The sequence below is a fragment of the Typha latifolia genome, chromosome 5 (assembly GCF_019914945.1).
Source record: "Typha latifolia isolate L0001 chromosome 5, TyphaL0001v2, whole genome shotgun sequence".
Lineage (NCBI taxonomy): Eukaryota > Viridiplantae > Streptophyta > Magnoliopsida > Poales > Typhaceae > Typha > Typha latifolia.
The window spans coordinates 16,815,483-16,835,964 of record NC_133090.1 but is presented as its reverse complement, the minus strand read 5'-3'; the positions used below and the strand labels follow the sequence as shown (position 1 = coordinate 16,835,964).

The window sequence follows — 20,482 nt, the reverse complement described above, 5'->3', positions numbered from 1 at the left end:
CGCTCGTATAGTCGTATCTCTCTAGTCTCTCCCCCTCCCCTTAAAATCTTTTTTTTTTTTCTTTTATCGCTCAAGATTTAAGCTCATTTCTCCGTAGTTCATACTGTCCGCGCGTTTCCTTCTGTCATCTCTAATTTGTGCGCCGATATTTTCTACGAATTCTTTGAACTCTCGCTTGAAACTTCAAGACCAAGGCTTTATCCTCGAGCAGTTGGGGTGGGAGCCACTAGTAGTTGATGGGTAGTTGTTGCGAAGACAGGGCTTGATGAGCATCGATGCGTCAGTTGGTAGATTGGTTTGGGTCCGCCGCCCGAATGGATCGTGGTGGCCCGGCAGGATACTTGGACCGGAGGAGATGTCAGCGAAACGTTCGAATAGCCGGAGAGTGGGGACTCCTGTTAAGCTTCTCGGAAGAGAAGATGGGAACATGTGAGTGTGCTCTCTTTCCCTTCAATATTGTCCTCATTTCCTCTATTCATATGTTCACTTGGTATGCTGTCAATGCTTAATTTTGAGGTTTTTATTGTTGCTCATAGTTTTATCTCTCAGATAAATGCAAAGATGAGTTGATAATTTTTGTCCTGGGAAAAAAGATTGCTCTGTCAGAACAGTGAATTATATACATTGATTGATGAGATGGATCATACTACTGTCATTATGAGTTCCTTTTATTCACTTTGGTATCTTTACTAGGGTGGACATATCTTAGTAGCTTACTTTGAATCCTTTTATGTTGTTTGTTCTTTCAAATGGTTGGTGTTATTGAGATGAAATGCTAGGACCCAAGGCGAGTTGTTTTTCTAGTCAGGGAGAGAGGCAGGGAGAAATGATTTTTTTCCTTCTTTCCAATCTCACAATGTGAGCCTTCATTTGACCACCCCAATTCTTGAACAATGTGGTGGCTTAGTAGTCCCAGATAACAGGAAACCATCAAAATGCCTAGGTCACCCAAATTATCTTTGACAATTTCTATCCAGGACAAGTTCACAGGACAACTTGGAGAGTGTCTACAGAGAAATTGTACAAGGCTCCTGGTAATGTTCCCTTTAGGTGTCACTAATGGAATCTTTCAACATCTTATATTTAGGATGATCTTAGAATTTAAAAAGCTTCCATCTAGAGATAATTTGTTGAAAGAATGTCAAAATTTTCTTTTTGCCTAGGAAACAAAACTAGAACTTATTTTCTTGAAGTGAAATTTGCAATATTTCAAAGTATTATTTCCTTTTGAAAAATAACAAGTACCTTGATTTAGTCTGTTTCTCTCTACTCTAAATAATGATAGTTTGTAAGCATTGCTCACCAAGTCTATTTCCATATTAAGTAGTGAGGATGCATGAATGTTTGTTCGTCATTTCACATCTTTATATTTTTTTTGGTATCCTTAAATATTTGTATTGAATCTTTTGACAGTTATTACTTTTTTATTTTTCATCCTATTGCCTCCGACACAATATAGATATTTTAAGATGCCATGCCATGTCATGATGTCATTTACAATCTTGCTATTGGGTATCCTCACTCTGCTCTTAGTTTCAATTCCATGTAGTATGAGCTATCTCATATTGTGCATATTTGTTGTGGAAACATGTAATTTGTTTTTTCTCCAATGGTCTAAACATGTAAATCATCTTTCAAAGAATTACTCCCTTATTAATTTTTGAGTTTGAACTGTCCACATGTTCTTGAACACTATTGGCTGCTCATAAGTTCTGCTCTGACTTTCATTTGCCCTCAAATCTTATACTTTGATGCTGCATAGCCAGTAAAATTTCATCTGACTGTTGGTCTACTTACAATCAGTGATTGGTATAACCTTGAAAAGTCTAAGCGCATCAAAGCATTCCGCTGCGGTGAGTTTGATGAGTGCATAGAAAAGGCCAGGGCTTCTGCTATTCGTACAAGTAAAAAATCATCCAATGAAGGGATATACGTTCACAAAGAAGACGCTATTCTTCATGCCCTTGAACTAGAAAAGGCTCATGTTTTCGAGGAGAATGAGATTGGCATAGAGATGAACAATTTAAGGGGCACTTATTGCAGCGCATTGTCCATGCGATTGAAGAGAAAACCTGGTCATGCTGCCAGGAAGCTTAGCATACTTGAAGAGAACTCAGTTCAGGAGTTGTCTCAATCTGTGGTATCATTTGAACAACTGAATAATACAACTACTACTGGCATGCACTTTATGTCAAAAAGGAGATTGAATAGCCAGAATGATTCTGAGGATGATGCAAGTCAGGGAATAAAGCATATGAAGGATCTTCAGGAAATAGGATCAGAGATGGTATCTAAAAGGAAGAAAAGTATAGATGTCTGCAGACAAGAGTCTCACGAGCCGGCACCATTTGATACTGCTCCACCCAGTGGACTGAAAGTTGCTTGTGGTTTATCAAGCTCCAGTCGATTAAACAGCAGCAAACAGTTATGCTCATCTCTGAAAAGAAAACGATCTGATCTGGCCCAAGCTTATGAGAATTTGAAAAGGAAGCACCATTGCCGCCCTCTAGCTGAGCTATGTAAGGGTACCAGAGTTATAGTTCCATCATATGGTCATTGGACTGGTTCTTTTTCAGGACAGAGTGCTGAACAAGATAGGGCATTCAAAACAACCTTCAAGAAGGCAGAGTATCCAACAGGCACTGTTACCAGTCCTGATTGTTCAGGCATTTCCTGGGAGGAGGCTTTATGTGGGAAGACCTGTACTGCTGTAAACCATGGCATCCATTCTCACTCTGAAATGGACTCTGAACTTTCTAGCATGTCTGAGTTTGTTGACAATGATTGTTCAGATAGCTTCTTTGACGTTCCTCTTGTTACGGGAGATATCATAGATGGAGGTAGGCTTGTAAACTTCTCTTTTATATGCTATATGATGTTCATTTTCCAAGTGAAGCTGCTTAATTGTCTAAAAGAAATTTAGTGTCACGTAAGTATATTTAAATAGTTTTGTTATGATCTTATATTCAATTGTAGCATTAAATTTGTTCTCCTATTCTTACAACAGATTGATGTGTCCTTAGGTCTTGTATATCATATCTTGCTGATTTGCAGCTAATTTTTGCCAGATTTTACACACACATTGGAAATTTATGCATCTAGAGAGCATCAGTCCTTTGCAGCTGAGAACAAATACAAGCATGGTAGCCAAGATGGAGTAAATTTACAGTATATCGAAGGGCTCGGTGAGAGTGGCTCCATTTGCTCTGCAGCTCTGGCTAATCAAGATGATCAGAGGATGAAGAGAAGTACCTTGAAGCAGGAAAATAATATATCAACTACTATGATATCAATTAAAAATACTTCTTCAGAAAGCTTTCTTGTTGGGGCTGATCGAACCAATGCATGCAGCTTTGACACTACAATCTGTAACGGTCCTTTTGATGAGTCCCTGGAATGTGAGAAGCATAGCATTTTGGTAAAATCTAAGTCGCTATCAGAACTAGGCGACTTTTCCCAAGTGGCAACAAAGCCTACCGATTTGGCTTGTTCAAGTGTTGTTGGTCAGAGCTCCTCCAGTGAACTAGAACATGGCGAGTCATCGGAAGCTGTAAACAAGCTCTCTAACTCTTTATCACGCTCAAAGGATAAGGGAGCATCATTTGCAGTAGAGTTGCCTATCAACAGTACGCTCAAGCGGTCACTGCCATACCAGCAAGTTCATCATACAATTTGTAGTAAATACCAGGTTTTGGAGCATCTGGATAACATGTCTGTAGGTCCCACTTTCTACGATATTGATTTATGTGTGCAAGGGAGTTATCAGGGTCTGCATGTACCGCTTGTTTCTCTCATGAGTAAACTGAATGGTAAAGCCATTGTAGGTCATCCTGTTTCTGTTGAGGTTCTGTCTGATGGATTTTGTGATTCACTGGTGTGTAAAAATGATAATCAACCTGCTACCAGTAATTGTGGCCAAATGCTAAAAAGAATGGGTATGATATATAAGTGTCAGCCAACTGCAGCACAATCAAACTTCAGTGTTAGAAGAAGCAACTCTGTTCAGAAAATTGCCAAACCATCTTTGAAAAAGAAATCTTCACAAGATAAGAAATCAGGTTCTTCTCCCAGAAAAATTCGAAGGTTATCGTCAATAACTGTTGATTGGAGAGAGAGGGAAGAAGATGGAACGCCAGTGGTGCAAAAGAAGGGTGGACCTGCTATTGCATGTATCCCACTCAGACTTGTTTTCAGTAGAATCAACGAGGCATTAAGCTGTCCTGTCAAATGCTAGTGAACTTGAGGGATAATTAGGCAAAAAAATTCTTCAAAATTGTCTCAACTGATGTAGTGTCTCCCTTGGAATTTCGTAGTTGTTTGTGCTGTAAATCTTTCCCGATTTTAATGATGGTATATTTTTATATCTTCTGTGTCAGCATGTTTCCACCATTTGAAGTAGGGAATTGCTGTTCTTTTTACACCTTTCATTGCTTGGACGGAGAGCCTAGTTTGATGTCTTCCAAAAGCTTTTATGATGTGGAAGTAAGCTTTCCTGGCTAGGCGATATAAAAGTTTGATATATTAACAACTACTAAAATCTCTCTTTTGTTCAGCTCCTTATGATCTAGCTACGGAATAGATTTGTAAACTTACTCTATGTTCGTGATATATATATATATATATATATATATATATATATAAAATTCCGTTACATTTATTTACATAGTTTTGAGTGATATATTATAGAAAATAGTGAGTTTACTAATTTTGAATCTGCTAGCGGGACTTATGGATATGCTTTAAAAGGTGAGGAAAAACTTTAATTGATTGTATATTTTAATTGGCAAAAAAGTACTAAGCAAGATATTAGAAGTCCATATTTAAAGCGTTTCTATATCATATCAGCAGACAATTCCATCATAGCCACATAAATATAGCTGAGAGCCCCCGGCCCAAATAGCCAGTGGGCCTTTGGCCCATACCAGCTTGCCCAGGGTTATTCTCGTCATTCTACTCGATTAAGTAGTCAGGCAAATCTTTAGGGTTTTTTTTCTTCTTTCAGCTGGGCTATAAAAAGAGGTGAGCTGGTGTTCTTCGAGCCCTCGCACGCTGCCGGAGACGAGAAGAATTAGAAAGGTGATCCTTCCGCCGCCTCCACTTCGGTAAGGATCAAACCCTAGTTTTTTCATTTTTTTTCCCTCTTCTCTCTTCGTTTTTTAGGCGATATTAATTGTGCTACCGGCAGATCTTTGATGAGTAGTTCTTGTGCACTTTGAGCTGTTTCATTGATCTCCTCTTTTCGGTCTTTCGATCCGTTCTTGCTTGATCTGAGATCAAATCGATTGGAACACTCCTTTTACGTTTATTCGTGTCCTTTATTGTGATGCATCCGGTCTCCTGTAATCTGATTGCTAACTTGCTGCAGTCGAGATGGCTACCGTCCCTAGCCCACTCATCTGGGAGATCGTGAAGAAGAATAACGCTTTTCTCGTCAAGCAGTTTGGTAACGGCAACGCCATGGTTCAGTTCAGCAAAGAGCCGAACAATCTCTATAATGTCAACTCGTACAAGTATTCTGGTAAAAGAATTTTAATTCTTTTTATTTAATCTTTGCCATGTTTGGTTCCAATTTTATTGTATCAACGTTTCATGACGTCCAATCTGAAAAATATTTAGGTTTGGTGAACAAGAAGACGGTGACCATTCAGGCCGGAGGAAAAGACCTCTCTGTGGTTCTTGCCACAACTAAGACGAAGAAGCAGAACAAACCTTCTAGTCTGTACCACAAGTCCGTCATGAAGAAGGAATTCCGCAAAATGGCCAAGGCAGTGAAGAACCAGGTATCTGTATTGGAAACCTCAAAAATGTTAATTGTCGCTTTTTTGGGGGGTTTTCTGGATGGATGTCTATATTTTCTTGTGATGAGTCCGTGTCTTAGACTTTAGCTGTTTATAAATTAGTTTTGAGCTGAACATTTCTGCTGTTGACAAATAAATGAACATTGAATGAATCCAGCATATAGGGTAATGGCTGTTGGGTCAGTGTTTTTTTCCATTTCATATAAGAATTGGCACAATCAATATAGTATATACTGCATATATTGTGAAGGAATCTTATTAAATGGGGAAAGATGCCCACTGCTCTTATAGGTTAAACACTTAACATTTTAAATTCACCTTTGGTACTTCCCAATTGCCAACCTGCCTAATTGGCCCATGTTATGTGACATGGGGATGCTCTCTCTTCTTGTTTTCCCTTTCCTTTTCAAATATTTGCATGTGTTCAGAAAACCCTGCTATGATGAGCTGCTAACATGTAAGAAGATCCTTTCAACAGATGGGGTCTTCAATGAAATATATTTTGTTACGCTTGGCTTCTGAGCTGTGTTTTCGGGCTTCAAAATATTATTGTTTAAACCTCCCTTCCTGCAAGGTTTTTGGATGAATATGAGTTTGTTTATAGTAACTTTTCATAGTCAAAGATGTATTGCAAGTGTACATTAATGTCCCATCTGTTTCCTCAAGTTTTATCATGCTATGATGAGCTGTTAACATGTAAGGAGATCCCTTCAGCTGATAGGATCTTCAGTGAAATACACTTGTTACGCTTGGCTTCTGAGCTGTGTTTTTGGAATTTAAAATATAATTGTTTAAACCTCTTTTTTCCTGCAAGGCTTTTGGATGAGTGTGAGTTTGTTTATAATTCATAGTCGAAGATTTGTTGCAAGTATACATTGATGTCCCATCTGCTTCCTAAAAAATGATCATGCTTTGATGAGCTGCTAACATATAAGAAGATCCTTTCAACAGATGGATTCTTCAATGAAATATATTTTGTTACGCTTGGCTTCTGAGCTGTGTTTTTGGGTTTCAAAATATTATTGTTTAAACCTTTCTTCCTGCAAGGTTTTTGGCTGAATATGAGTTTGTTTATAGTAATTTTTGATAGTCAAAGATTTATTGCAAGTGTACATTAATGTCCCATCTGTTTCCTCAAGTTTTATCATGCTATGATGAGCTGTTAACATGTAAGGAGATCCCTTCAGCTGATAGGATCTTCAGTGAAATACACTTGTTACGCTTGGCTTCTGAGCTGTATTTTCAGACGTCAAAATCTAATTATTTAAAACTATTTCTTCCTGCAAGTTTTTTAGATGAATACAAGTTTGTTTTTAATAATTGAAGATTTGGTGCAAGTGTACATAAATGTCCCATCTGCTTTTCATATTTTATCATGCTACGATGAGTTGTTAACATGCAAGGAGATCCCTTCAGCTGATAGGATCTTGAATGAAATACACTTGTTACACTTGTCTTCTGACCTGTGTTTTTGAAATTCTAAAAAACATATTGGATGAATTTCAATTTGTTTGTATCACCTTTTGATAGACAATGGTATTTTTCAAGTACTATACTTTCTAGGTTTTTGATCGATCTCCTCTCTGCTTCTTCAAATTCCTGCTTTTGCTAACCTCATCGATGGCACACTTAATCACAACTAAATGATTTTTCATATATTCTGATCGGTGTAAATTTCACTTTGCATATCTTTCCTGAGGTACTACCCCCCTTAGATTCCATTTGAACCACAACCAGAAGTTTTAACTATTCTTTCTACAATGTGTATTATGCATCAAAGAGTTGTTGCATGTTCATATTTGTTTCACCATAAACATATATATGCTGGAATTATCTAATGGTGTCATTTTTCTCACCTACAGGTCACCGACAACTACTACAGGCCAGATCTGACCAAAGCAGCTCTTGCAAGGCTAAGTGCTGTACATCGTAGCCTTAAGGTTTCCAAGTCTGGTGCTAAGAAGAGGAACAGGCAGGCTTAAAGTATAATAGGACATAAGATTAGTCAATGGTGGTCTCCAGAAGTTTCTTTACTTTGTCATTTCATCCTAAGGCGATTTACTTGTGTCCCTGTGGAAGTTGAAGACTATTTTTTTTTTATATCCTTCCTGTGTTATTTTCAAAAGATTTTGATAATGTAGTTTTTATAGTATTTTTGGCAGATTAGTTGTTGAAGCGTAATGATGGGTATCTTATTTTCTTATCATGGAACCTAAAGATTGAAATATTATTTCAATTTTTAATCTTAAAGGTTTGTTCACATTCTCAGCTCATCAGTGATTGTAGCACGACGATTGGGGCATGTATTTTACTTACATGTTTTGCATTTCGGATAAGTTTTTCAGTAAACCATTGCATTGGCAATGTATTGTTACACCCTGGCTAGGTAATTTGAAGAATGCTATTGAATGGGACAAATGGCTACCATTTCGGATATTTCTATGTTCACCGGGGCAGGGAGGAAAATGGCGCACTATATATTCATAAAGCAACAGCTGCTTTCAGTACTGAAATTCAACAATAATTTCAGTTAAAGCAAATTGAATTTAAAAGAGCTATCATTCCACTAACAAAGATAGTATTGGTATTAATCATCACCTATAGAGCAAAAAATACTTCGGAGTGGACAACCTAATTGCACGACACAGTAATCAATAACCTGTTAAACAACGATTCGTCTTGCCTTGCATACAAACCAGTCGGTTTATATGTTTAAATCCACAGTAAATCCTGAATAGTCTAAAAGGTTTTAGTTTATACACAACGGATGCAATTGCTTTGAGCACCGAAAATTCCATGGAGCAACAGGAGGATTTCCACGGATTGGCATGCGGCTCAGCAGAAGCTGTATCAAGAGCAGCAGCTGCTTTTCTGTGCAACTGGTTGACCTCGCATCTGCACGGTGGCAGGTCTGTTGGTATTCATGGCTGGTTGACTCGCCATCCTACAACCATGTTCATCACGGTGTTCAGTTGAAAAGGTACAAGAATGTAAAACGAGCATGACAATTCACAAATGACTACAGATCCGGTTATATCTTTGACAGGCTTCTAAGACAGTACAACTGTACAACAACCAAAGATATATTAAAAAAAACTAGGAAGCATGTCCTTTGGATTCTACCCTGACAAATCTAAAAGCAAATGGCAGCTTACCTGTTCTTTATCTCTGCTGCCATGGTCATGAATGCCTTCTCCACGTTGGTAGAATCCTTGGCACTGGTCTCCAAGAACGGTATCCCAATCTCATCAGCAAATGCCTGTTAAGAGTCAAATTTGAGTAATGTTACCTAAGAGAATCTTAGAGAAGTCAACAGTGTATATTGACGTTTCCAGCAAGCATAAGTAAAACAACGAATACGAACAATTACCTTGCCAGTTTCATAGGAGACAGCTCTATTAGCAGACAGATCACATTTATTTCCGACCAAAAGCTTGTTCACATTTTCACTAGCATACCTGTCAATCTCACTCAGCCATTGCTTGACATTGTTGAAACTTTCCTGATCCGTAACATCATAAACAACCTACAACAAAGATGGACTATCAACTCAGAATGCATACAATTAACAAAAAATAGAACTAGATAACAAAGTCCATGTTGAGAGCTCACAATTATGCCATGGGCACCACGATAGTAGCTACTTGTGATTGTCCTAAAACGCTCTTGTCCAGCAGTATCCCACTGCAAAGAAAAGAAAAGTGAACATCACATTTTAACATTACATATAACTTGATCACAATCTTAAGCAAAGATGTGACTTACAATTTGAAGCTTTATAGTTTTTCCATCCTGTTCCACTGTGCGAATTTTCTATAAGAAGAAAGAAAATGAGAGAGAGAGAGAGAGAGAGAGAGAGAGAGAGAGAGAGAGAGAGAGAGAGAGAGAGAGAGAGAGAGAGAGAGAGAGAGAGAGAGAGAGTCGAGATTGCTGATATACTTACAAAATCAACACCAATGGTACTGATATAGCTCTCTAGATATGAATCATCCTACACAGAGTGAGAACATAAGCCTCCACCACATCTATCTCATGTAGAGGAACACATTGAGATCAACAAATTAAATAACTAGACAAGATCCTAATATAAGCACTGCAAAAGTATACAAAAGGAAGAAAAAACTAAAGTATAAAAAGTCTCCATGAATGAGTTAAAATGAAGAACGATATTTCTTAGAGCTTGCTAAGGGTGCCTGGACTGGAATGCCACAATATGCACTCAAAAAATTTCCATCTTACCACAGAATGATTTGCAAATAAGAGCTTCAAATGTAAATCAACAGAAAAGAACTATAAGAAATTATTCCCATTATGTCCCAACCTTCTTGGTTGATGTTTCACAAAATGATTGCTTATAAATGTTTGTGAATGTGTTAGAAGTAGATTAAACAAAAAGATAGGGAGCTGAAATGTTCTTAATGAAATAAAATGTGAAAACAGAAAGAGTTCTTGGGAAATTGAAGTGATAGTAAGGAGGAGGGGTTTGCACCGCAAATCTTAATAGAAGACATGACTTTCCAACTCCAGAATCTCCAATAAGTAGCAACTTGAAAAGGTAGTCACTACAAGAAACAAAAAATGGTCAGAGGTGTGAGCAAAAAACTTAAATTATCACGAAAATATTAATATACAATGCCATAGAATATCCCCGATATGAAAATTAAATAAAGAATTATATTGGAGTATTTCAAGTACTTTGTGAAAAAACACATAATTAAGCAAGAGTATACCGGAAAAATAATCACAGATTTATCAAGGCAAAGTATGAAAAGATATTCACATCAGCATAGCAAATGAAAAGGAAAACAAAAGAATCGACTAAAATAGAGCAACATAGAGCATAGAAAACAGAACCATCCATAGACAAGACGAATATCCTGACAACATTTTAGTTGCAGAATGTCCAAAAAACATGATTAAGAAATGCTCTAAAGTGCATTTTTCCTAAAACTCACAAAGAGAAAATTGAAATTGCATAACATATTTTCCTTCTTGTGTCTCTAAAGCTACTTATGATACGAACTTTCAAGGCTCATACGAGGAATTGCAATCATGATGACAAGGTTGTTTGCCTTAAAGATATACTTGTTTGATAATCAAACATAATAAACAAGTTCAATCATCCAGGTACTGGAATCATACTAGTTTTGTGCTGATCAATTACTGGCCTCAAAGGAAATAAAGTTCATCTCTGGCAAGGTACTGTTGTAGACAACACGAAGGTGATTAGAATTATAACTTGAATACAGAAGGACTCTCATAGTGATTTGAGCTCTCATACTCTTCCCCAAGTCCTAGAATCTTTAACATGTGAAATGCATAACTGATATACTTTGTAAAGTTAAAAAAACAACCTAGAACTAATCGTTAGGCTCATGAACAAGTGATAATAGGTTGCCACAATGGGCCTACACTGTGATTTACCAAAAAAAAAAAAGAAGCATCAAGATAGCTCGCGAAATGATCCTACAATCACTTCAGCACTTCATAATTTTCTCAGGTAAAAGAAGTAAACAGATGACCAAATTGCTGGCTATACTCGTACAGTAAGAAACTAAGAATAGCATTTGCATCGACTTTAAGTTTACATATCTACTTTGAACCATGCATCTTCTAGGTAGTAAAAGATAATGCTATGCTCCTCGAAACGCTACAATCAAATTACTTCAAGCCATCAGAAAATAGTCAAGAATATCGTAATCGCATCAAGTTCTTATAGAGAGTAACTACTCGACTCACAATCGCAGGAACCCCCATAAGAGTACACAAAGAATGGCAACATAGAAAAATTTGGGGAAAACGAGGGAAAGTGATAGCAAGATCTAGAGAAACGATCGGATGGGAAAAGGAAAAAAAAACAAACAAACATGCAGCTACAAATCGATCAAAGACGAGACGGATCGGGCAAATAACAGCAAGCAAATGAAAACCCTAGGTGATCGAAAGCGATCGGAGATGTAATAAGAATAGGAAAGGAAGCTCACTATTCTGGATTCATGGCGGGGGCGAAGCTGGATTAGAAGAGTTGTTCGAACCCTCACGATTAGCGAGCGAGAAGGATGGAGAATCCGAACAAGGGCAGAGGAGAGGAGAAGAGATGTCTGGCCTTTTTTTATATAAAAGAGGGAGGTCTGGTCTCACTATAACTATTAATTATTCAATATATAGGTCAAGTCTCCTCGAATGCTTCGGCACCGGACACGACTGAGGGAGAGTCGCGGTGGAGTCATCTTTTGGTTGTTCCACTATCACACGCATTATCTTTTATTTTTCTAGCACAATTATACTAAATAATATATCATATAAATGATTGATACAATCATACAAGTCACAGTGTGAAGTATAAATGTATATTTCATTTTCAAATACAGATTAAGAATCCGGATTGCTCAGGATAATAACACCCAAACCGTATGACTTATCCGTCCCATTTTACCCTTGTTATCGAGAAGGCTGAATAGTTATAGACGACGACGGAACGACGATTACTTGGAAACGAAGCCTCGGAGACGTTCTAAGAAACATAGCTAATCCATGCGTGCGGATAACCTCCTCTTATCAGCGTAATAAGTATTCAAGTCAAACCATTCCCCCCCCTCCTTGGAATGGAATGGAATGGAATTGTACGCAGTTAAACAAGTTTTAACCTCGTCGTCCAGTTTCGTGACTAATCTCACAACCGACCAACCACGCTGCCCAAGGAGATTAGCTAATATCGATCATGTCGGATGAGAACAAGCTTGCACGGCCGCCGCCGGACGACACCGTGGGCGAGACGGCTCGCTTCAACCGATGCTTTTCAGGCCTCAACTTCGCCATGGAATCCCGTCAGTTGAAGGATCTGGACCCGGAGAAGCTAAAGAAGGAGATCAAGAGGTGGGCTAAGGCCGTCGTTGCCTTCACCGCTCGCCAGCTCAGCTTCGGTTCGAGGGAGAAGGGCGCGCGGGGGGCCGAGTCCGGCAGCAGAGGAGGAACCGACGGACCGAAAGAATAAGCTGGACGCTGGACGACATTTTGTTCGCCTCCTTCCCACAAACTGCGTACTATTCATATGTTCCACAATTTATGTAAATAATGAGTTCGTTGCCATTCTTGATATGTATACTTCACATTTGCGTTACCGCTGTACCTTATGCAACAATATTTGCGCAACAAAACGAAAACGAATGTCCACAGGAAGAACAAACTATGCTGGCTCTACGACTACTCTACAAAACTGCCAAACCCAACTGTACTCCCATCATCAGAACTACGCCAAGTGATAGAACTATCATAGGAACATTATATGATACATATATCTCTCTCTATAGTCTAATCCCATTTCCTGTCCAAACTGGATATACTTTTCAAGAGTTGCTTAGAACACACGTCCCGCGCCTGAGCTACGTTCCTCACTCGATTTGCTCTGACCCATGCAGGCTCCTGCCGATGAATCAATCGTCAATCAGATTAATTTCTTTCAAGAAAAGAAACAATAGCAGATGCACTAAATATTTTTATCTTCGAGTCACCTCGGGTACAAAATGAGAGAATCCAAATTTGATGAGGAGGAGAACGTGTTCCATTATAAGGATCGCTGCAAGCCCAGGCTCAATTCTCCATTTTCCCTCTTGATCATACAAGCAAATGAGCAGTATGCAGTTGGTGCAGATTGCCATTACAATAAGAAACTGATGCACAAACATTTTAAAGTTCATCAGATATACACATCACATGGAGTAGTTATTAGTTAGTATTTGCCATACACATATAGCAGACTGACTTGTAAAAGTGGAACTTAGATGATGCACAATATCTATATTTACATCATAAACAACAGTGCACCTTCCGACTATTTTGAAGTGCATTTAGCACACAAATAAAAGGAACCTCACAACTTATATTATTTGTTTCCTATTGCATGCAAACATTACTGCATATTGGACTAATTGAAAAGAGTATAGCTGCTATATCAATATACATGTACCGCTTCCAGAAGAAACACATGATGGAACAATCAAATCATGCGAGTCCAAAAGACTAATGTAGTACTCGAACAACTACTTTGGTTCCAATCATCTGACCGACTCCAATGGCAGCAGGAACAGGAGCAGGAGCATATGGCACCAAATTACAAGTAAATGTTGAAGTTCTCTATATGCTGTGTTGAGTCATCCTATTTTTCTCCCAAAAATATCTCTGTATTAAGTTCTGAAACTTCTCAGATGTAGAATTTAGATATTCCAAGAAAATCAAACTAACCTGAAATATGTTCAACCAAGCTCCAATGGTGGCAGCAGCACGCGGAGCAGGCCTCCGCAACATAACAAGCAGCTTTAGTGCATCCGTTCTTATTTCAGTGACATTGTTCTGGCATGATAACAAGGGCGATATATTTATACAGGAAATAACTCATTCAAAGTAGTAAGTAAACATTCACATCCATGAGAACGACAACTAAAGAAATTAATACCAGAGCAGCAAAGCAGAATATGAGAGGGAACGCACAAGCGAACATCATAATCATTCCAAACTGAAGAGCCAACTCCAGAAAGTCTGTACCACACGCAATACTTAACATGGTTTAGACCATTCATATGTACAATCAATGGGAGTATATGGAATATAGACAATTTGATTCTAGTTATAATTAGGGAGCATTCATAAAAGTACATATCAAGAGTCATTACCGTCAAATAAACCGTCGTCAAGCTCCTCTCCAATACTTGCAGCGTAAGAAGGTTTCAAATACTCTTTCTCCACTCTAGTAGACAGGCGGACTGGCTTTCCTACTGATGATCCTCTCTCATGCTTTTTCTTGCTAGATGCAAAACATAGATTAGATTTCTCCCCCTATTCTGAGAAGAACATAATAAATCCAAAACACAAAACTTACTGAACAGCTTTGTATTTCTTATAGCTGTACTTGAGATAGGGGATGGAATTTTCTATCAGATTTTCCAATACCTAAGGACTAAGATATCTATTAGAGAATAAAGTTTGGGAAAGGCCATAATATATAAGCAAAGAAACTCTCTTTACATGCCTGAGAAACAATAAGACGCTGAATCAGGACTTGACGGAGAGTTGAAAAGTTACGGTGCAACAGTGCATGATAAAACAACCCAATGTATGACTGCATGAAATAAAGACCGAAGACCTACAAAAAGATCATGACATTTAGCCAGGTATATACAACCAAAACATGGTTTCATGACAGTAAACAGAGTTCACCTTGTAAACCAAGCTAGCAGCACTAGATTCCTCGCCTTGGTTGTTCTCATATTTGATAAGAGTGACAGATAATTTGCCACCAATCCTTGTGTAGTATTGAATTGCAAAAAGATAACCAGCTGTCAGGACATACCTGTAACACAAAGTAAAAGCTCAAAATACCAAACTGCATGTTGTATTGACAAAAATGGAAATCCTGGGAAACTATAGGTCCTATGAACCAATTGACCGGATGATTAATCAAAATAATAATCAGAGTTAGATTGCAGAACCATTAGGGAGTTCTGTGATCTCAACGCCTCAACATAACACAGATTCAAGCAAGATTCTTACCTCAACACCTCAGTCTCTGTGATCTCATATAAATGAGCATAAGCCAATTCAAATGGCAATTGGAGACAAATGATAGCCAGCACAACGATCACATTGTTTCTGATTCTAAGTAGTAGTCCGAGCCACTCGTCTCTCTGTAATTTACTTTTCTCTATCATCTTATATATGTCAAGTTTCTTTTCCACATCTGTGTCCATACGGGTAAAAGAACTCATTTCAGTGCCTATAGCTTTGTATTCTGAGAGAGTATAGTTTATACCCCATCTGCCATAAAAAAAGGAAAGGAGAAAATACATATACGCAAGTTATTTTAGATCAGAAAACTCATTATTCCTACATCAGAATCTAATAAATGGTGAATAATGCTACCTGGCTAGAAGTGCTGAATTCTTTCGCTTCCAAAATTGGAAAAAGAACACAGCCCATGAGATAATAAAAATAAAGAAAGCAGGAAGAACGAATAACTGCAAGGGTCTGAACCACAAAACAGGCCATAGAATGCATTAGTCCCAATAAACTTCATTCACATAAAAAATAAACTAAGTTGTTCAGAAAAATGATCAAGCAGTATATGTCTCACCCAAAATCAATAAGCTGCATAGCAAGTCCAAATGCAGCTGGAAAAAACAGCCAACGGGTGTACATTCCAAGAAAAGAAAAATACGTTGCAATCTGCAGGATTCGAGCAAAGAAGAAAATTGGATAGACGTAAGAGAATTAACAATAGCGATATAAATTAAGACAAACTACTGAAACTAAGGTTGCATAACTTGACCATGACTATTTCCAACCTTTGTCCCAAAATATGAGTAAATTTCATCTATTGGCTGCCATGTGAAGTCCAAATAGTTAAAAGCCCAATTTCTAAGAAGTTGCTTCCTCTTGACTTCATCTGCATGAACGAGTCTTTGTAACAGACTGCGAAAACAAGTACATAGATAGTAGGGAACTACAAGTTAATAAACCATGCAGTGGGAAGACTTCTTTCACAAATCCTTCAGCTTCCATCCTTCTTAATACAGACTCATTTCTTTCCACTAGAAACTCTTCGCCGTCGAACTTTAACATTAATTCAGAATCTGTCTTATTCACCTGCATAACCCCATGTACAGTTCTTGTTATTAAAGCATTGAAATCAACAATTTATGCACTCATTTATTTTCAGTAACTTAGCAAATTGTATAAGCCTTCATACTAGTACGCAGTTGGAACTTGGAACACTCTCTAATCTAAACATGGAATGAGATCCACCACTTTACTTCCACCTATACTTTTTTCCCTTCAAACTAATATTTAAGTAATCAGATACTGAAGCATTTTCAACAATGTCCAACCAAATCCAGGCAAAAAATAGGAGAGCATTTATTGCAAATCTTTATATCTAAATGTCCTCCAACAATTCCTATTTCAAATCAGCTGAGATCCAAAATTTAGGCTGATAGCGTAGAAGTTCACATATCATGGTCTCGAAAGATCAAGATGTTATTACTTAAAAATGCACATTAGTGATTTCCATAGGTCAGACTAAACTGGTACTTTGTGCAAAAAATAGTGTACAAGTGTAAATGCATATAATCTTGCAATGTAGATATTCTACAGAATATGAAATACAAGGGGTGAATTTTTCACCAAGGACACATTAAAGGGGGAAACCTTAATTCCACATGCAGATTCTTGTAAACTTTACCAAATCTAATTATAGAACTTACTAGCAATCATCATCAAGTCTGTGCGTGTCAATGATGGTTTAATATTTTGATGGCAGGCCATAAAAGAAACTAAGATGTATAACCTACAAATAAAGTGCATTGCCAATGTATTTCTTCAGCACAAAAAGAGAAGCAGGGACCAGTAACTTACAATCCCATACATCAAGTAGTGGAATAAATTAAACCGCTCGCACCAGCTAAACAGGGATCCATCTGGTTGTCTCACAAATGCTGCAACCTGATCCCACTCGAATTGTAACTCCATACCTAAGGAGTAATCAAGAGAAGTACATAAATGAAAAGGTGGTATTGATTTTTTTTTTTTCCTGCAAAAAAGGAAGATCTAGGCAATTACCAATGTAGGTCAATTTCTTCATCTGCAACTCCGCAGCAGCTCTTCCTAGAGTTTCTATAGGTGCTGCCAGCTGAAAATAATAATAATAGCAAGTGAATAAAATGGGGATAATAAGAGGAGTCTACAAACTAAAATGGTTCAGCCAGCAGATGCTTATTGTTCCTGATAAGTAAGATCTTCCAATATCTCAGCATTCATCAAAAGAGCAACTTATCAAATTCTTCCCACAACATGGGCAAGCTACAGCAACCATAATGACTACAAACCGGCACAACAACGATGGCGGGGCCCACAACAACCAAGATAAGAAAGAAAAAGTTTCAACTGGTTATGCTTAGACTAATTACAGCCAACTATCCTTATTAGTAAGTTCCTTGCAAATGTAATGGTTACTGCTTCCTTTTCTATGCTCCACCAATTTTCTTTATTCGTTAAGGTAATCATATAAGTATCCCAACAGCAATGTTGGACCCTCTATATCCAAGTCAAAGAGCCCATATGGAGAACTGGACTTTCCAATTTAAAATTTTGGGTAAAGATTGGCAACTCAACTTGCCATATTTAAAGATAATCTACAAATTGGAGAAAGAAATGAAAACAAAAAGGGTTTCCAGGACGCAGGACTAACAATGAACTGAGTATAATTTCATCAATGTTTTATCAAGATTATCTACAACCTAATTTTGCAATTCAGCAGAATCAAACATTTGAGCAAATCGAAATGTTCGCCTCTAGGGTGAAGCAGAAAAGTGAGCATCCAATTGAAGAAAGGAATTAAACTTCAAAAAAGAATCAACAATCAATTTTTCTGCTTAAACAAAAGAAGTCGTTACAAAGAATTAAAGCAATTAAAATTTAAAACCTTTATAAATTCAGCTGGAACACCAAGTACTCTTTCAACTATTAGTCCAGCCTTCTTTAAATCCTGAACCAGGAACTCCACACAGTCATCACAGCTCCTATATCCCTCGTCCCTCCTCTTGGGAACAACTATGACCACCTCGAAACTGGTCTTCTCTAGTTGCTCATTCATTTCAACTCAGATCGTCAAAGAAACCAAAGAATCAGAACAAGGGGCTTTAATAGCAAGAAATGAGTATCACCATACAGGGAAAAAAAATATTCAAATGGTGGACCGAAGAGGGTGTCGGTTGTTACAGCAGCTCAAGAAAAAACGGGAAAGAAGCCCCCTTCTAGGAAAGCCGAGAGCTGGAGAAGAGAAAAGAAATGACGCAAAGCGTTGGAAAGGAGAACATTAAAACTGAAAGATAGGGTGATTCTGCTTTTGAATAATGCATGCAAATAAATACACCTTTTAGGAAATACCCAATAAGAACCACAGAATAAGAAAAATCTGCTGCACTTTTGCCAGCTAAAATAAATGCCTTGTGGAAGGCCATTACTCGTTGTGGAAGACCTCACAAAACAAACTTCAAATTACATGTTTAATATTTTTTAACATAGCTTTCCATTTTGTAATACGGTAACTATTGGCGATGAACGAACCTGGCACTCTGGCAGCGTTCATCAACATCAAAATAGTTAACACCCAGAATAAAGAAATAATGGTAATGAACTTAGTGCAAGTACAGCTGTACCTTTTTTTTAAAGTCTTATCCACGACCTAATTTTGTAACCCCACAAGATCAGAAATTTGAAGAAATCCAAATGGTTGCCTATCGGCCGAAGCAGAGATCTCAGCATGACATTTTTAATAACTACATCATTTAGTCAAAACTAACGAATAAGATATTTCTTCGAGGACATAATATTGATGGCAGAGAGAAATTTCACAAGCACTCAACATCAATTTTCTTCTAAAACAACAGAAACAATTAAGAGAATAAAAAAACGTTCAAACCTTTATGAACTCAGCCGGTACCCCGACTACCCTTTCAACTATCAATCCAGCCTTCTCCAACTCCCGAACAAGGAAATCGACGCAGTCATCGCCGCCTCCATATCCCTCCTTCTCCTTCCTCTTCGGGACCACTATCGCCATCTCGAAGCCGGTCTCCGCCCCTCGCTCACTCATCTCAACTCTCAGATCAACGAAGAAGCCGGCGAACCAAAGTGCAGCTTTGACTGGTACCCGCTCGATCGCGAATCGGACAGTATATCGTCAGTTACGGAGTCGAGAGGATGGAAAGATGCCTCCTTTCTGGAAAGCACAGAAGTAGGAAAGGGGAAACGGAACGGTGAAATGGGAATAGGTGGAACCGTACCCCGACGAGAGAGAGAACGGAGAAGGAAGGAGTGGAGGAAGCAACGAGAGCGGTCGTAAGAGGCGTGAATTTCGACACATGGGGGCAAGCGCCACCTGTCGGGCGTTCGGATCTCCTCGCGAGGGAACAAAATTTTCAATTTGGCTACAGACCAACGCAGTTGGGTTTATCCAGATCAGAGCCAGAGTCCGAGTCAGTCGCTCCTCAGAGTGGTTCGAGAAAATTGGACCGTTTTACATTGCCAACTTAACTAGTCCGTATCTGGATAAATTTCTATCCTCTTCATATTAATCCTTACGATTTAGTTAATTCACATTTAAAATACTATTACTATTCGTCGTGCAGACCCAGACCTATCCTTTTCATATATTTGTTGTGATTTTGCTGGCCGAAAGAGTGAAAGCCTCAAAGGTGAGTGATCTTCTGTCTACACGTACGTTTCTCAATTGTGCATCTTTTAAATCGCTTCAGGTCGAGAGGGAATAAAGTTTTGTCTATCCTCATGTTTCCATGAGTCGCATCGAAGATGTAAGAAACCCTTTATTATGTACCATGACTATGAGAGAAGACATACTTTTTGTCTACTATAACCATCGTAAGTTTCAATCTATCTAGATGTTATTCACGCATGCCAAAGGTTTCCGCAGTCTCGAAAGATGAGTTGACATTACTTCAAGGCTCCGACGAGTCGAGTAGCTTAACTGCTCGAGCTGGGTTGTGATCCCGACTCAGTCCCCCGAGCATATTATATGACATTATTTATGTCATGATAAGGACTTTCACTTAAAGTTTTTGGGTTAGTTCCCACTTTAGGGAGGAAGGAGGAATGGATTTGAGGATCTTGGTTTT

At 38.2% G+C, this 20,482-nt stretch overlaps 4 protein-coding genes and 5 non-coding genes across 13 annotated transcripts; 7 read left to right on the top strand and 2 right to left on the bottom strand.

Moving 5' to 3' along the window:
- The first annotated feature begins 124 nt into the window (after positions 1-124).
- On the top strand, positions 125-4,363 carry LOC140788301 (uncharacterized protein At1g51745-like). Its single transcript, XM_073137505.1, has 3 exons — positions 125-429; positions 1,804-2,840; positions 3,069-4,363. The coding sequence occupies exons 1-3, from the start codon at positions 266-268 to the stop codon at positions 4,232-4,234; spliced, it is 2,367 nt and encodes a 788-aa protein (XP_072993606.1). The 5' UTR covers positions 125-265; the 3' UTR covers positions 4,235-4,363.
- Positions 4,364-4,965: 602 nt separating this feature from the next.
- LOC140788309 (large ribosomal subunit protein eL28y-like) lies at positions 4,966-8,058 on the top strand. The gene is made up of 4 exons (XM_073137520.1): positions 4,966-5,102; positions 5,366-5,518; positions 5,617-5,780; positions 7,661-8,058. Exons 2-4 carry the CDS (start codon positions 5,371-5,373, stop codon positions 7,778-7,780), a joined length of 432 nt encoding a protein of 143 aa, XP_072993621.1. The 5' UTR covers positions 4,966-5,102; positions 5,366-5,370; the 3' UTR covers positions 7,781-8,058.
- On the top strand, positions 6,232-6,325 carry LOC140790001 (small nucleolar RNA R24). The gene has a single exon (XR_012109301.1). It is a non-coding gene; the product is annotated as a small nucleolar RNA R24 (small nucleolar RNA).
- On the top strand, positions 6,471-6,563 carry LOC140789981 (small nucleolar RNA R24). The gene has a single exon (XR_012109281.1). It is a non-coding gene; the product is annotated as a small nucleolar RNA R24 (small nucleolar RNA).
- On the top strand, positions 6,705-6,798 carry LOC140789979 (small nucleolar RNA R24). The gene has a single exon (XR_012109279.1). It is a non-coding gene; the product is annotated as a small nucleolar RNA R24 (small nucleolar RNA).
- LOC140789980 (small nucleolar RNA R24) lies at positions 6,944-7,036 on the top strand. Its single transcript, XR_012109280.1, has one exon. It is a non-coding gene; the product is annotated as a small nucleolar RNA R24 (small nucleolar RNA).
- On the top strand, positions 7,173-7,265 carry LOC140789982 (small nucleolar RNA R24). Its single transcript, XR_012109282.1, has one exon. It is a non-coding gene; the product is annotated as a small nucleolar RNA R24 (small nucleolar RNA).
- A 301-nt stretch (positions 8,059-8,359) lies between the features above and the next one.
- Positions 8,360-11,934, bottom strand: LOC140788299 (ras-related protein RIC1). Its single transcript, XM_073137503.1, has 8 exons — positions 11,783-11,934; positions 10,288-10,360; positions 9,742-9,789; positions 9,564-9,611; positions 9,411-9,482; positions 9,169-9,324; positions 8,954-9,057; positions 8,360-8,742 (listed from the first exon to the last, which is right to left on the bottom strand). Exons 1-8 carry the CDS (start codon positions 11,794-11,796, stop codon positions 8,649-8,651), a joined length of 609 nt encoding a protein of 202 aa, XP_072993604.1. The 5' UTR covers positions 11,797-11,934; the 3' UTR covers positions 8,360-8,648.
- Positions 11,935-12,860: 926 nt separating this feature from the next.
- Positions 12,861-19,578, bottom strand: LOC140788298 (anoctamin-like protein Os01g0706700). 5 transcript variants are annotated; one of them, XM_073137497.1, is made up of 16 exons: positions 19,270-19,578; positions 17,409-17,478; positions 17,205-17,320; positions 16,298-16,436; positions 16,136-16,236; positions 15,925-16,016; positions 15,714-15,818; positions 15,345-15,608; positions 15,012-15,144; positions 14,824-14,937; positions 14,674-14,744; positions 14,468-14,598; positions 14,251-14,333; positions 14,040-14,147; positions 13,310-13,468; positions 12,861-13,220 (listed from the first exon to the last, which is right to left on the bottom strand). In XM_073137497.1, the coding sequence occupies exons 1-16, from the start codon at positions 19,441-19,443 to the stop codon at positions 13,110-13,112; spliced, it is 1,971 nt and encodes a 656-aa protein (XP_072993598.1). In that variant the 5' UTR covers positions 19,444-19,578; the 3' UTR covers positions 12,861-13,109. The 5 variants fall into 5 exon arrangements, with proteins under 5 accessions (XP_072993598.1, XP_072993600.1, XP_072993599.1 ...); XM_073137499.1 differs by having other exon boundaries at positions 16,310-16,436; XM_073137498.1 differs by lacking the exon at positions 19,270-19,578 and adding an exon at positions 18,271-18,533.
- Positions 19,579-20,482: the final 904 nt, after the last annotated feature.